Here is a 16,402-nt window from a genome sequence, read left to right as displayed (position 1 = left end):
GGGCAAAAATTCGGGATAAAGCTGCTGTAAATACCACCAAGACTTTGAGTTGTACGTATCTTCAATTGCAGCTTTTCCGAGGATCCATCAAATAAAGACTGAAGATGGAGCAGATATGTTTCTCCATTGGCCAATGTAAAACCCCAGATGTTATTTGTCCGTTTCTGTTGTAAATGTTACATGTCCATTGTTAAACTGTATCTGTTAAGATATCAACACTGTCATAAGTCTTATACACATGTATATACACACATCATATAGATGACTGTGACACATATATACAAACATATATACATTCTGTATACACATATTCATTAGAATATTTTATACCACTGATATGTTTATTTTAATTTAGCTAATTTCTGTAAACATCTTCAGCTAGAACCCATTGTTACCAAGCTTAACCATATTACTTTTCATGCTCACATTTTTCTATTGTAATCCATGATTTTTCCAAGCTTCCAGTAAATTCACATGTTCTTTGTTTAATTTCAGTCTTATTTTTTGCCCCCATAAACATAACATGCACATATGTAATAACAATGTATGGCACTCGTCTGCTTTCAATAAAATTACCCCCCTTCAATTATTTCTCTTTCATTCTTTCATTCTCTCCGTTTCACTTGTTACTTCTCTTTTCATGAGAGCGGTGAATTGGTAACAACAGTAGTCGCCGAAGCAACGTGGTTGCTATGGAAACCAGTCATAAAAAAACGTCGCTTATCTGCTTACGTTTTTTTTACAATTTTGAACACCAGTAAATTCATCATAACTTTTGTTTTACTGAATGAAAATTGAGAATTTCTTTCCACAATATAACTGAGAAGGTGATCTTGAAATTTGGTCGAAAAATGAGTGAGCGCAGTGAAGCTTCAAAGCAGTTCTAAATGACTAAAACTGCCACTTAACCATATATTCAAACACTACCATGTTTGAATGATATATATATATCTTATTAATATTTTTTTACCAAATTTTTGTTTATATATTAAAATTCGGTAATGTTCAAATATTAATTGACTCAATCAATTAAGTTTCATGATTATCGATATTCATAATCGAGCAAGTGTATATTTTTGCAAAAATCAAGACAATAAAATATAAAATAAGAACATGTGTGTGTGTGTGTGTGTGTGTGTATAACTAAATAATAATTACTCTTTAATACCTACAGACATTACTGTTTCATGCTTACACAATCATCAGTGTAGGAGGTAACAATTCCTGCCAGTCGGGAGATTCTAACCCAGCCACGAAACCACCTTTGACTCCATTTGCTCAAGCCTTTACCTCCAGGCCACTAAATAATTGATATGGAAATGAAGGGAATTAATAACTAATAAATTCACAATTCCGGCGCAGATATTAGACAATTTAGAGAGTTTGAACAAAAGGAAGTCGTGAACACTGCATAAACGTCTCTTAATTTATATTTCCCAGACAGAGGTCATCCTTAAGTATTCTTATTCAAATTTAATTATATTTATCAGAACTCTTTTGGGATAGTTTGATAATTATAATTAAATAATAATTACTAGATTTAATTGAAAACTAGAAATACCACAGTACGTGAAATATGATAAAAGCACATTTTTGCTGTCATTCATTTCATAATGTCAAAAATTAAATTTGTATGGTACAACCTTTTTGACTACTTCAGTTCTGTTGTTAGCATTGGTTTCCCTGATTCTTTCTAGAATTAGATACTTACAAAGGATACCACATGAAGGTTGTCAGCATCCATTGTGAAAGTAATGCTGACTGAATTTGAACTTGATACAATTACCAATTCTGATTCTTTTAAAATCTGTAAATATTTAGGTATAGACTTGTTTTTTGTTTGTTTTTTTTGTTGTTGTTATTTATTTATTTATTTTTTTTTTTTTAATTTTCAGATTACTGTAAAACCCATGTAATAAGTGCATACATTTTTTGCAAACTTAAAAATACACTTGTGAGGTTAATCTATAGATTTTAATTTAGTTTAAAATCAACAAATATTTATCATTTTTATCATCAGTATTCAGCAATAATAAATTAAGTTTTAAACAAAAACAAACAAAAAAAGAACAAACAAAAATAATTCAAAGAATCCTTTTTGTCATTGTAAAAACGACACACACTTTTACGATTCTTATACCAATTCCAATATCCCAAAAGAATTCTGATTCCGATTAATCTGAAAAGTAGTGATTAAATACGTACCACCCAAAGAGGCCGAGAAGCATGATCCAGTTTCAATTCTAGAGTCCTACGGTAGTCTTTCGCACCAAATTCATCTTCATTGGAATATTCATTTACTTTAGCAGTGGCCAAATTTGGTATATCTGAAAAAAAAAAAAAAACATGGAGAAGGAGATTAAATGATCTCTTTTTATGACATTCTTTTTATCTACTAGCAGAGCTACCTGTCATCAACCAGAATTCTAATTTCTATAAATTACATAGTTTACAGAAGAAGAAAAAAATACAAAATAAACAATCTGTTTAACATTGTAATTTGAAATGGCTGAGTTTATTTGGGGACATTATTATACTCCAGGTGAAATTCAAACTTACCGAGCTAACCAATTGGCCTATCCTAAATCAGTCTTTTTTTTTTCTTTCTTCCTCTCTTTTTAAAATGGAAAGTTGGTCAGAAAGGAAAGAAAGCGCTTTCTATTTCACTAGTGGGGGGGGGGGGGTACCCGGCGTTGCCCGGGTGTTTGTAGGTGTGTGTATGGGGGAGGGGGATAAGTAATAATCCTGAAACGATGTTAAAAAAATCGGAAAAACCAAAAAACAGCGAAAAAAAAAAAAACGCTGTGTGTATGGGGGGGGGGGGGGGTAAACTAAAGAATAAGCAAAGTAAAAACAATAAAGAAACGTTGCCCGCGTGTCTAAAGATGTAAAAGAAAAAAAATAGTTTTGGTCGTGAGGCTGGATTGAACCCGGGAGCCTTGATGCGGAGGTGAAACAAACTCCAACCACTTAACCGTGTAGGCCAAGAGTAAGAGGAATTGATTATAGTGTTAAAATAAGACTTATAAAGTGAGTGAAAGAGGTTTGATTAGCAGATAGCCACTAAATGAGGTCATCGCGGGAGCGTTACGAAATGACGTAGCAGTATTTTATTTTTTTTGTTTTACTTCATATTAGCGTTTATTAAATTACGTATTTCGTTTCCTGTCTAGACATCACTCTGTCTCTCTCTGTCTCTCTCTGTTTGCGTTTGTGTATGTGTGTGTCTCTCTCTCTCTCTCACTTCGTCTTCCTTACTCTAAAGACTGTTACTAAAAAAGAAAATGGCGTCTGGCTGTTTTTTGTAAAAACTTTGATCGTTAATATTTTTTGTAAGCATATTTTTTTTTTCTTCACATTTTTGGCTTGTTATTTTTCGTTTAACTATCGTATCTAAGTATTTTTAATGTGCTAATAACTTTGGTAACGTTGTCATAGTGTAGAAGTCCATAGTTTAGCTTGTGTGAGGGTTAAATTTTTTTTTACCGATAACAACAATTTTTAAATTCAGACTGCTATTAGAGCTTGCTGACGTCAAGATCACGTGACATGACTCAGCGGGTTTTAAATACAAGTTGACCCAAAATAAACGGCCCCATGTATACTTTATGTAGAAGAGTTGGCGCCCGTATTTTTTGGGGCAGTTATAAATCGATTTAAAAATATGTAATGTTTAACATTAATATGTCACTTTTTTGCCCCCCCCCCCCTGCAGAAAATCGATCAGTTGACGCACTTCTGATGGTCCTTTTGGGCTAATTTTCCGATATTTGTTGTCCGGACGGTGTGGCTTTAATATGATACCAAGTTTGTGAATTTTTTTTTCTGTCGGTCAAAGGTTTTTAGCAAACACACAAACATACATACATACATACATACATTTTTGCTTTTATATATATAGATTAGTAAATAGCCAAGTATTTTTCTGTTATTCAATTAATATCAGGGTCGATGACTGTAGGTGAAAACTCCTCCAATTTCTTTTGTTCACAAGTAATAAAAAATAAATTTTTAATTACTATTAAATATAAAAATGGATTAAATTAATTGAAAACAAGCCAATTTCCTCTTCATGAGTGAATAAATCTGATCTAGCAAAAATTTACTTTCACCATGACAAATGTTTGTTCAAAATTTTTACAAATTCCAAAACATGGTTAATGAGAAAAGTGCAAACATACAAACGGACAAACAAGATTGAATTACTAGGCCGAATCCCTCCTTTGTCTGAGGACCAATAAAATATAGATCAGGACTAAATATCAAAATCAAATTAATTGTAAACAAAATATTGATCGAGACTAAATATTAAAATCAATTTAATTAGTTGAAAATAAAATATTGATCAGGACACATAGGGGTGAGAAACACACATACAAAGACAAACAGGAAGTATTAATTTTGTTTTTTTTTTTTTGTTTAATTTTGTTGTTTTGAGCATCTATCATTTTAATTAATAATCTCGGTTAATATATATATGACAATTTGTACTCCTCACCTGGTCGCTGCCACACATGCTTAAGGCCATCAAAACCAAACAAATTAAATTTTGTCTCATCAAACCATAGGACATGGTTCCAGTAATCTATGGGTTTCGTTGACATGTCTTCAGCAAACTGCTTGCAGGCTTTCTAGTGTATTGCCTTCAGAAGGGGCTTCCTCCTGGGGTGACAGCCATGCACACTAATTTAAGGAGTACACAGTGTGTCATGCCTACAGTCAAGCATGGTGGTGGGAATGTCATGGTCTGGGGCTGTATGAGTGCTGCAGGTATTGAAGAATTACATTTAATTGAGGGAAACATGAACTGCAACATGTACTGTCAAATACTGTAGCAGAGCATGATCCCCTCCCTTCAGAAACTGTGTCGTAGAGCTGTGTTCCAGCATGACAATGACCCAAAAAACACATCCAATATAACCATTCCTTTACTGAAGGGGGTGACGGTAAAGGTGATGGACTGGCAAAGTATGTCTCCAGACTTGAACCCAATAGAATATCTTTGGGGCATCCTCAAGCAGAAGGTGAAGGTTTGCAATTCTGCAACGGCATAATTGAAGAGCATTCCAGTGGTTACATGTGAAGCTCTGGTAAACTCCATGCCCAGGAGAGTAAAGGCAGTTTTGGATAATGATGGTGGCCACACAAAATATTGAGAGTTGACATGTTGTATGTTAATATTGACAACTTTTCGTAAGGGGTGTACTCACTTTTGTTGCCAAGGATTTAGCTTTTAATGGCTATATTTTGAGTTATTTTGAGGGGAAAATAAATGAACTTTGTTATATATTCTGTAGTCAGACTATTTTTCATTGTGTCAAAAAATAATTTTTCCAGTGTTGTCCCATGAAGAGATATACTTAAATATTTGAAGAAATGTAAGAGGTGTATTCACTTTTGTGATACACTGTGTATATATATATATATATATATATATATATATATATATATATATATATATATATATATATGTCTTGGAGGGTTTTTAACCTTTAAAACTATATAAAAGAACTTATTTAATTTTAATATTTTTTTATCATTCGTTGGAAAACTATTAAGTCAGTAAGTCATTTAATCACCTGCAATCACTGCATCAACTTGCTCTCTTGAATTCACAATAGTCATAATGTTAATTTAAGGGATCATCAATTATTTACCATGAAGCATTGTTTCAGGGATTTAAAAACAAAGCAGTATATTAAATCATGGCTCTCCAGCAGTGTTGATCAAACACCACCTCCCTTAACCACAAGAACAAAAAAAAAGTTCTAGATATTGGATCTAGTTACCTACTCATGATTAATTTGGCTAACCTATTCATGCCATGAAAAAAAAATGTCTTCCTTACCTGTGAGATTCGGCCCTGTCTCCAAATTCAAAACGGATATATTTTTTAATTTACCACTGTTGTATTTATAAGATTCGGATTAATCCATCATACTACTTATCTCCCCCTACTTTTATTAGGACTTTATATATTTACATTCTTATTTATTTATTAAAAATATATAAAAGTTTAAAAAAAAAAATATATATATATATATATTAATAAATAATACAGTAAATATACAGTATAATACAGTATAAATACTAATATAGTTTTGAATTTCCTTTATTAATATATTCTGGTTAATTTTATATGATTCAAAAGCACCAGGATAATGAACAAATGCTTTATTTTAGTTTTATCCCCACCTTGCTTAATCATCCTAGAAACTGGCAATATAAAATCTATTTATTTTATGGTAATGCTCTCTCTCTCTCTCTCTCTATATATATATATATATATATATATATATATATATATATATATATATATATATATTCTTCTATAATATAAAGCTGAACGTTTGTGTGTGTGTCTGGTCACGAATATATATGGTTGACTATCATAGAAAACTGATCACATATAATGATAGAAGATGTATCGAGACACAGGAATGGGTATGTTTGATCTGGCATAATGATGATTCATTAAAATTGTGAGGTCTGCATACACGCCTGGTCCACAAAGTATAGAAATAAAAAATTTAAAAATTAAAAAAAAAAAACGTTTACAGGTGTTTTTGATATAGATGTACATAATAACTTAAATAAGGATGGTATAATAAAATTGTGGGGTCTGCGTTCGCATCTGGCCTCCATAGAATGGAAATAGGCACAAACTTTAATAAAGACTTTTCATATCTATCTGCGTAAGTATACTTTGATAATTATGTTTCAGTTTGAAGAAATATGGTATAATAAAATTAGGGGGTGTTCATTCGCGCCTGACCTCCATAGAATGGAAATATGTCACAAAGTTTAACAAGGTTTTTTAATATAGATCCACAGAATATTGCGATAAGTGTTTCAGTGTGAACAGGTATGGTAATAAATTATGGGGTTTATCTATTTTATTTTTACTTTCATCATATTTTGCTTTGGTTTTGATACCCTCAAATTCGAACCTATCTCTTTACAACCATTCCTTTTCATAACCTATCATACTTTCATAAATCAGAGTCCATTTTCTGTAGGCTGTTTTTGAACCCAGTCAACGACGGGTACTTTTGCTAGTGTATATATATATATATATATATATATATATAACTTTGGTATCAATCTATTAATTTTTAACTTGTTTACAATTAATACGATGAATCTGATAAACAAGTGTTTAATAATGATACAAATCGGTTTATTCTTGAATTATAAATCCTATAGATTAACATTTGAATTCCTATTTATATCCTCCCCTCTCTTCCATCCCCATATTTTAATTATTTCATAATTTATGAAGAATTGCTTTTATTTTTACGTGTGAGAAAAAAAGCTCTTGAAATTTAATTACTTTTGCTAATATATATATATATATATATATACACATATATATATATATATATATATATATATATATATATACTAGCAAGGAGACCCAACATCATCCAGGATTGGATGATGATCAAAGAATGTTTTATTCTCCCATATTTTTATTGTCATCGAAATCAGTGAAATTGCCAATTTTTCAATCAAATCTATTAATTGCCTGCTCTAGTTGGAGACTCACCACAGTGCACTAGGAGGAAGCCTCCACCTGGCTACCTGCAATGACTTAGTCCACAATACATTGTAGTTTACATTGGACTGTAAAGAACCTACTGTTGATTTTATAAAAAAAATTTATATAATAGGCTTGAATTAAGTTTAAAATGCAAAAGTCAATAATCATAGTTCGATTGTGCTCTAAAACAGAAACATTCATTTCAAACGCTCCCTGTCATATCAGAGAACTTACTATTGATTTTATATGCCAGGCCTTTCTGCTTGTGCAGTAATAAAACTTCACAAATGCACTTGTGAAGTTGGGTTGTATAAGGTGTTAACTTTAGTCAAAATCAGCTGTTCATTCTTTCAATGGATTTTTTCGATTATCAATACTTATCAAAGACATTACAATACAAAATCTATCTAAGAACACTGTCAGGCACATAAAGCATATTTACATAAAAAATTTTTAAAAATTGGCCCAGCCATTTAAGAGTCTATTGGGAACAATCTCACACAAAGTTCCTTTTATATAATAGTAGAGATATCTTTACAAAGTTATAATTCTTGTTTGCCGATGAGTTGAATACTGAACTGCAGAGTAGAAATGACTTTGTGACTGGGTTTGAATCCTTCGACCAGCAGTAATTATCACCTCCTACACTGATGATTACGTAAGTATGAACCACTAGCGTCTGTAGATAAGAATAATTAATATTTATTTATAAAATTTTTTATAAGCCCTCTTCAACTAGGATTGGGCTTCTTTAAGAGTTATAATAAGCATAATACAATGTTCCAGCCTCTGCTGTTGAACATTATTTGAAGTTCTGTATTTGTATGCTTGCCTAGAACTGAATATTCTTTCCATTAATAATTTTTGTTGGCCAAGGGGTTGAATACTAGACTACAGAGTCAAAAGTGACTTTGTGATTAGGATTGAATCCTTTGACCAGCAATAATTATCACTTGCTACACTGATGATTGCATAAGCACGAAACATTAGTGTCTGTATGTAAAAATAGTATTTAAAAAAATATTATTCCATATGAAGTTAGGTATGTGTTTTGTATATTTGTAGGATTCACTCCTAAACGTATTAATTGATCATTGTTAATTTTTAGAACACATCCGCTAGGCATAAGGAGTTCAAATGTGGGCTATATTTAGTTTAATTTCATTTCATGCACAGGAGGTAAAGAGAGGATGAAAGCTTTTTATGAAAATTCAAATACCTTCAATTTTTGTTAAATTTTAACAATAGCTATTAGATAACAATCAATAAATACTCCTCAAATTTGGAATTTTTAAAGGATTTTAGGGAACATAATATGGACACATCCTCCCATTTAAAAATCCAAATCAAATAAGATTTTCTAAATTTCCATTTTTTTTTTTTAAACCTTAATCTTAATTTTTACAATCAAAATCATGTAATGGATTTTTATCAAAATTGGAATAAGTAAATATTTACTTGCTGTCCACCCCAGCAAGATGTGACACAAGGTCAGAAAGCGGCGATGTCCAGCTAGTGCCCCTAAAGGAGGGGCACTCTGGCCTAGCAAAAATTGCCTTGGCATCTCCATTGGCATTCCCCGGTAGGGGCGCATCAGGCAACTAGCGATGATCTTACCCTGCCTTAAAGCCAGGTAATAATGGTAATACTCAGGCAGTGTAGCTCAGTCCGACAGATACTGGGCCAGTTCCTGACCCCACACTTGTCAGACTGATTGCCAAGAACGGATTCTTGACTGGTACTGTCTATCCAGGTGTCCAAGCAACCAAAGCAATGAGGAGACTAACTCTGCAACATTCAAAAACATGGGTGGGTATTGGAATAAGTATTCTAGACATAAGGTTTAGTAGTATTGTATATTGATTTTAATCTTTGTAAGGTGACATAAATTAATTTTCCTCATCCCAGGACATATATTCTCCTTTGTTTTTTTCAATTTTCTTATCAATTTGTTCAAGCTGGGGATGAGGCATCCTACTGGATGCCAGACATTCATCTGCTATCTCCCAACTAAGAGATTTTTTTAAAGATTCTAACTGTCCCTTTAAATGCAATCGTTTGTATCTTTCTTGCACTTGCTTCACTGGGTATATTGTCAGGTAGTTTTTGAAATTCTTTTTCATGAGTGCAGTTGCTTCTTTAAATATTTTCCTAGTATGGGACATAACTATTCTCTTTCTGTTTGCTTTGGTTTTTTTCGTAGTTGTTAAACATCTTTCAAAAAATTTGTGAAATCCTTTCCTTTCTTTCTTTTCATCTTTTTCTCCTCACTCTCTTTATCTTATGTTTATGTTTTCAATTGTGAATATATATATATATACTAGCAGGGAGACTTGACATTGCTCGGGATTGAATAATGATCACCAAGTGTTTCACAATCCCATATTTTTATTATCATTGAAATCAGTGAAATCATGCATTTTTCAATCAAATCGATTGATTGCCTGCTCTCGTTGGGGACCCATTATGGTAATCCGGGAGGAAGCTTCACATGCCTCCCCACAATGACTTAGTCCAGTCTACATTGCACTGTAGAAAACCTACTGATGGTTTTATAAAATTATTATTATATAATAATGGTTTGATTTAAAGTTCAAAATACAAAAGTCAAGTATCATACTTCAATTGTACTCAAAACATTTCAAATGCACCCCTGTCATATCAAAGAACCTACTGTTGATTTTATATGCCTTGCCTTACTGCTTGTGCAGCAATAATGGCTTGAATTTAAGTTTAAAATGAAAAGATCATGTATCATAGTTCAATTGTGCTTTAAGCAGAAGTATTCATTTCGAATGTGCCTCTGTCATATCAAAGAACCTACTGCTGATTTTATGTTGAGCTTTTCTGTTTGTGGTAATAAAACTTCTTAAATGCACTTGTGATGTTAGGTGGTGTAAGGTATTAACTTTGGTTAAAATCGCTTGTTCCTTCTTTCATCGGATTATTTTGATTATTGATTATCAATATTTATTGAAGACATTCTGATACAAAAACCTATCTAAGAACACTGCCAGGTACATAAAGTACCTTTGTGTGAAATTTCATAAAAATCAGCCCAATCATTTTCAAGTTCAAAGGGAACTAACTCACACACACAAAGTTCCTTTTATATAATAGTAGATTATATATATATATATATATATATATATATATATATATATACATCCCTTGTCGAGACGAAGTAGGTCCATTTCACAGTCAGATTTTGACGCGGTTTGCTTGATCTGTGTTGGTTAATAGAATTCCTTGTGTGTGGGGCATTTGCTCAGTTGGTAGAGTGATTGCCTCGCATGTAAGAGGCTCGGGTTTCAAATCCTTTGAGTTTGGATGTGTTTAGCTGATGAGCCCAAATGAGGGCGAAACTTGAGTCTTGGACTTCTGGTTCGTTGACTGTCATGGCTCTTGTGGGCTGCAATGTTGTTTGGCTGTGGAATTTATACTATATATATATATATATATATATATATATATATATATATATATATATATATATATATTAATTCATTTCTACTATTTCTATTCATTCGAATAATAAAGATTAAGTTGCTTACTCTTGTGGTTTGCCAATTTTGTACTTTTTATTTATTAAATTGTTAGGTGAAAGTACAGAATAATTAAAGCCCTCCTTGACATCCCCATGTTAAGAATGGATTTCTAAATAATCTTCTGCAATTTACTGATCAAATAATAGTGTTAGAAAGCCATAGAGAAGGGGGATTTGTTAACAATTTTTTTTCTTTCATCTAACAATTTGATAAATCAATTAATAAATTTGGGGAACTGAAACTCTCGCCAGAAGTTATATTGCAGATGAAGTTTAATATCAGATACAGTTTACTGTGGACTTTGAGTCTGGCAAGCACTCTTCTGATTTACCCTAGGTTTGTTTGTGATTTAAAGATGTATTTCATAGTCACAAAAGGAAAAAGTCAAAAAATGTTTTACCTTTTCCTTCATTTTCATCATCTTCATCCAAATCTAATTCCTCATATCGGGCTCTTTTAGCTGCTTTCCGGTCTTCTTTTTCTGCAAAACAAAAATCAAAATATAATGCTTTCTTTTATTAAAAAAAAAAAAGAAACATTGAAAATACAAAAAAAATTCAAAGAGTTCCAAAAGCAATGGTTAAAATTTAAACAGAATTTAACTTTTGAAAACCTTTTAATTTATTAATAAAAAAAACTCAAATGTTTCTTATATAAAAAAGGCACAATTCACTCCCAAACTCTACCTTCATTTAATTTCCTCACACTTGAGTCCCATTTAGGTATCAGCTTGTTTATTTTCAGTTTGAAACAAACTGAAAAACAATGGTAGCCTATTTTTTAAAAAGGGTTGAGAAGGTTTTATTAATGTATTTTTGTCCCTTTTTTTTTTTTTTTTTTTTGAAGAGAAGGATATTTTCTTGTCCAACTCCCCATTTTATTCAAATACTAGTTGCTCTGTTTTACAGCATATCAATCTTTTTGGAGTTATTTAATGCCAATAACATTAATTTTGCAAAGATGTTTATCCTTCAAATTGTTTATAGCTTCAAATATTTATTCATTGTGTTTCATTTGGTTGTTTTATAAAGAAAAATTGTTCTTGTTTTTGGCTTTGCATAAAAAGATCGTTTTGCAAAGGAAAATAAAAACAATAACATCAATGTTTTCAAGCTTTTAAATCTTTAGCATAACCTTTTTTTTTTTTTTTTTTTACATAGGCATCACCACTTATCAAGGCCAAGAGGCCATTCTAGGATAACGGTTACAGAGTGTACAGTAGAAATTGGACAATATAGTAATCATTTATAATGGAAATTCAGTAAATTTGTTAACTTATATGGAACGGTTCATCAAAAACTTGTTTGTGTTAGACTTGAAGACAACCATATTGTAGTCAGCTGGAAAGCAGGAAAATGGAAGATAATTCCACAGACGTGCACCAGCCTAGCAACTAGGTATACTTCACAAACCTCCCTATACTATGACACTAGTGGGGCAACAAACACCAAGCTTGTCTGATCAATGAACAATAAAAGGCCTTGTTTCTTAAGAGTAGCATTTATAGAGTCAACCAAACAGACATTTTGTGCCAAACTGAGAAACTGTTTTGCTTCCAGATTTGCAGCCATTTTGAAACTGACTTCAAACCATTTTACTCCAGAAAAGTGATTGCACAAAACTGTTTCTGTTAAATCATTAAGCTTACAAAGTGTCCTTGTGCTTCATAAGTATTTAAATATAATCAAAGTGTTAATTTTTTTTTTACACTTGAGTTAATTTAGGTTTTCATTTTTCAGAGTTTTAAGGTATGTTAAGGCAGTCTTCATCCACAACTTATTAAATATGATCATGGTTTCAACATATATTTTGAAATCTTCTGTAAAATTCAACTTGTCATGTTTTTGTGTATTAATTGCTTTGTATTAATAATCATTTAAGTGTAATCCACGTAATAGTGTATCATTTATTTGTTCAAATAATATCTGGATCTTTGAAAAAGGCTGGTGCTTATTGCCCTAGCTCTGTATTTTTCTGAAGGAAAAAGAGTTGAAAATTCGGTGCTAATGCAGAGAATGATCTGCTCTATTTTTTAGATGGTATTTCCAAGTTTAATTAAAGTTTTATGATATGTTTTTTTCATTCAATTGTAAGGTTAAAGTACAGAATAGGTACAACACACCCTCCTCTCCCCATGTTAAGAATGTTTTAAAATAATAACATTATTTCTGCATCAGTACCAAAAATTCTTTACAGTAATGTAAATAATGAGAAGTATAATTATATTAAGTTTTGCCTATTTTTATGATTGAAAAAGTTTTATAAAACCAGAAATTTGTAATAACAAGGCAACATTTACTGATGATAATACTTGAGTACACAGGTTTTTAGTGCCCTATTAAAAATGTGTTTGAAGATGGAAGATAGAGTCTGCCTTAACACACCTTAAAACTCTGAGGTATTCACAAAATCAACAAAAAGTCATTGTTCAGGATAACGTCCGAGGAAACATGTTAGGAAGCAAACAGTGTTGTCTCTGCTCATGAAAATAAGCTTGCCGAATTCATTAAGCTGGTGCAGTAATGAGGTAACCGGTTCATCTCAGTCCCTCTTCATTAAGTTTTCACAAACCCACGTCAGACCAGGGGGAAAGATGAACTTTCCCATGATACTTATGGCCTATATATATATATATATATATATATATATATATATATACATCCTTCAAACAAGAGATCGTCAAAGCAAGATTCAGTTGCGCAGGCATTTATGCTTTCAATGCCCAAATGGTGAATGTGAAAAGTCAGACACATGTCACTGCTCAAACAGAGCCCATATTATGTTTCTTCACACCATCTTACGCAGTGTTTGCACTGTCCCTACACTCCAGGACATTCATCCTCAGACATGCCGGTTTCCTTGCTGACTTCATCATCTTCAGCCAACTCATGAAACAACTTTTTTCCCCAATTTCAATCTGCAACAAGAGGGAGATCAGCCAGAATACAACATTTCTAATATGGTGAAAGCCTCGCAGCAGATGAAGGTGTCAACGAACTCATGGAGATATTTGCTAAGAAGGTTGCTACAGCATTCAGATGATGTGGCAGAGGGAATAGAAACGAGCAAGATTTTTTTTTTTTTTTTTTTTTTTTTTTTTACACAGTGATCACCACTTATCAAGGCCCGGAAGCCACTCAGGGATAAGGGTTATTGCAAGTACATTACGTTAGTGTGGAGATTTGATGAAGTGTTTACTTAAGGGGGCGGTTCATTAGGAATTTGTTAACATTGGACTTGAAGACATCCAAGTTGTAGTCCGGTGGGAAGCAGGCAGACGGAACAGAGTTCCACAGGCGTGCAGTTCTAAGAAAGAAGCTTTGTTCATGGAATCCGCGTTTTGATTTAGGCACAGATATAGAGTGGGGGAAATTTTTCACAGTGGATTCAGCTAGACGGGTGTTTTTCGTGAAAGATTGTCAAGGGGGGACCAGAGATTGGAGTTCAGATGAGCACCTGCCATGGAAATAACGATAAAACAAGGATAGGCTTGCAACGTCTCTTCTGTGGGAGAGAGGTTGCAGGGTAGAGAAAAGGGCATCCCCCACTAAGCCACGAAGTCTATTTTGTACTCTGTCAAGGCAGGATAGGCTGTTTTTAGCAGCTCCTGCCCAGATATGGCAACAGTATTCCATCCTTGAAGAACACCAGGACAGAGGATATCATCATCACCACCATCAAGAACCCCACTGTGAACATCTGGAGATACTGACACTGAGGAGCTGGTAATTAATTAGGTTAAGTATGACATTTATGATTCATGTTATCACATACAGTGCACATTTTTTTTTTTTTTTTTACGTGGGAGTCACCACTTATCAAGGCCCGGAAGCCACTCGGGGATAAGGGATATTGCGTGCACAGTAGTCACAATGATAACCCACATTCTCCACTTAAACCCTCTTCGGTAATCTCCAAAAATACCGTTAGGGCTTACAACATGGCCGCCAGAAGAGTCAACAAAAAACTGCGAATAAAATATATAAAACTCGTAATTTCTGTTTTTAAAGTGGGTTGTCAATTTTCTTTATGAAATATACTTCCAAAATAAACTATTACAGTCGTTTAAAACATAATAGAAGTATTATTTTTTATTTTTTAAAAACAATGTTTACAAAATGTCTACGCACGTTCGTAGACATTTTGTAAACATTGTTTTTAAAAAATAAAAAATAATACTTCTATTATGTTTTAAACGACTGTAATAGTTTATTTTGGAAGTATATTTCATAAAGAAAATTGACAACCCACTTTAAAAACAGAAATTACGAGTTTTATATATTTTATTCGCAGTTTTTTGTTGACTCTTCTGGCGGCCATGTTGTAAGCCCTAACGGTATTTTTGGAGATTACCAGAAAAAAATATATACAAACTCATCTCTTAACCCTACCAGTAACCCTAGGTCTGAGGAGCAACAACACCTTTTCGGTTATTATGCAGAATACAGACCGTGCCGAAAGAATAACGGGTATTTTTACGACCTGTCACAGCGTAGTATAAACACCCCCAACCACCCCATGTTAAAATCGGCTTTCGGAATAAACACCCCCCAACCTTCCAATAATATTAAGAACGGCTTTCGAGGTGGCGGTGTTTATTCCGAAAGCCGTTCTCAACATGGGAGATTGGGATGTTTATAATACGCTAGGGAAAGTCGTAAAAATTTACCGAATAACGTTATTTAGAAACCCATTCTTAGCATAGAGAGGGGAGGGGAGGGGAGCTTTTAAAAAAAAAATTCTGTACTTTCACCTAACAATTTAATAAACATAAGTTACCGTAAAAATTGATTTTAACCGTAAAATCTTATCTAAAGAAAATACCACGGTCCGTATTCTGCATAAGTATAACCATCTCTCCACAAAAAGAAAGAAAGAAAGAAAAAAAGAAAGGCAACGGTTTCGAGTTCGGTTAAGAGACGGGAGTGATTCTATAAAAATACTGAAAGTTTATAAAGTAAATAGAAAAGACAACGTAAAAAAAAAGTTTATAAAATTAAGTTTTCTTTTTCTTATATGCTCTCAATAAATCGGCAAACAAAAATATACCTTTCTTGTTTTTCTTATTTCCTCCCATGATAAATAAATGCTCTTCTAACTGGCTTTTTTGTTGATTATTGTAATTATATAAAAGGAATGACGATTTCTTCCTACTGAACTAAACAATGTCGAAGTGAAGAATGAGGGAAACCGGTGTAAAGGGAAATTATGTGATAAAGTAAGATATTAAACGACAAAAAATAATTTGCTTATTTGTGTACAATATTTCCTATTTTTCAGCATTTTAGAAGCATAACAAACATTTTATAAT

General features: G+C 32.6%; 1 protein-coding gene across 1 annotated transcript in view; it reads right to left on the bottom strand.

Annotated features, from left to right (window-relative positions):
- The window catches only part of LOC145291503 (general transcription and DNA repair factor IIH helicase/translocase subunit XPB-like), a 90,957-nt gene extending 74,678 nt beyond the window's left edge, over positions 1–16,279 (bottom strand). The window contains exons 1-3 of the mRNA XM_080137426.1: positions 16,141–16,279; positions 11,492–11,572; positions 2,206–2,327 (exon numbers count right to left, since the gene is read on the bottom strand). Of these exons, the coding sequence (XP_079993552.1) occupies positions 2,206–2,327; positions 11,492–11,572; positions 16,141–16,168 (231 nt within the window). The 5' untranslated portion in view covers positions 16,169–16,279. The remainder of the gene's footprint in view (positions 1–2,205; positions 2,328–11,491; positions 11,573–16,140) is intronic.
- Positions 16,280–16,402: the final 123 nt, after the last annotated feature.

The sequence above is a fragment of the Euprymna scolopes genome, chromosome 12, assembly GCF_053919585.1.
Source record: "Euprymna scolopes isolate OS-2025 chromosome 12, ASM5391958v1, whole genome shotgun sequence".
Classification (NCBI taxonomy): Eukaryota; Metazoa; Mollusca; class Cephalopoda; order Sepiida; family Sepiolidae; genus Euprymna; species Euprymna scolopes.
This window is presented reverse-complemented; position numbering and strand designations above follow the sequence as displayed.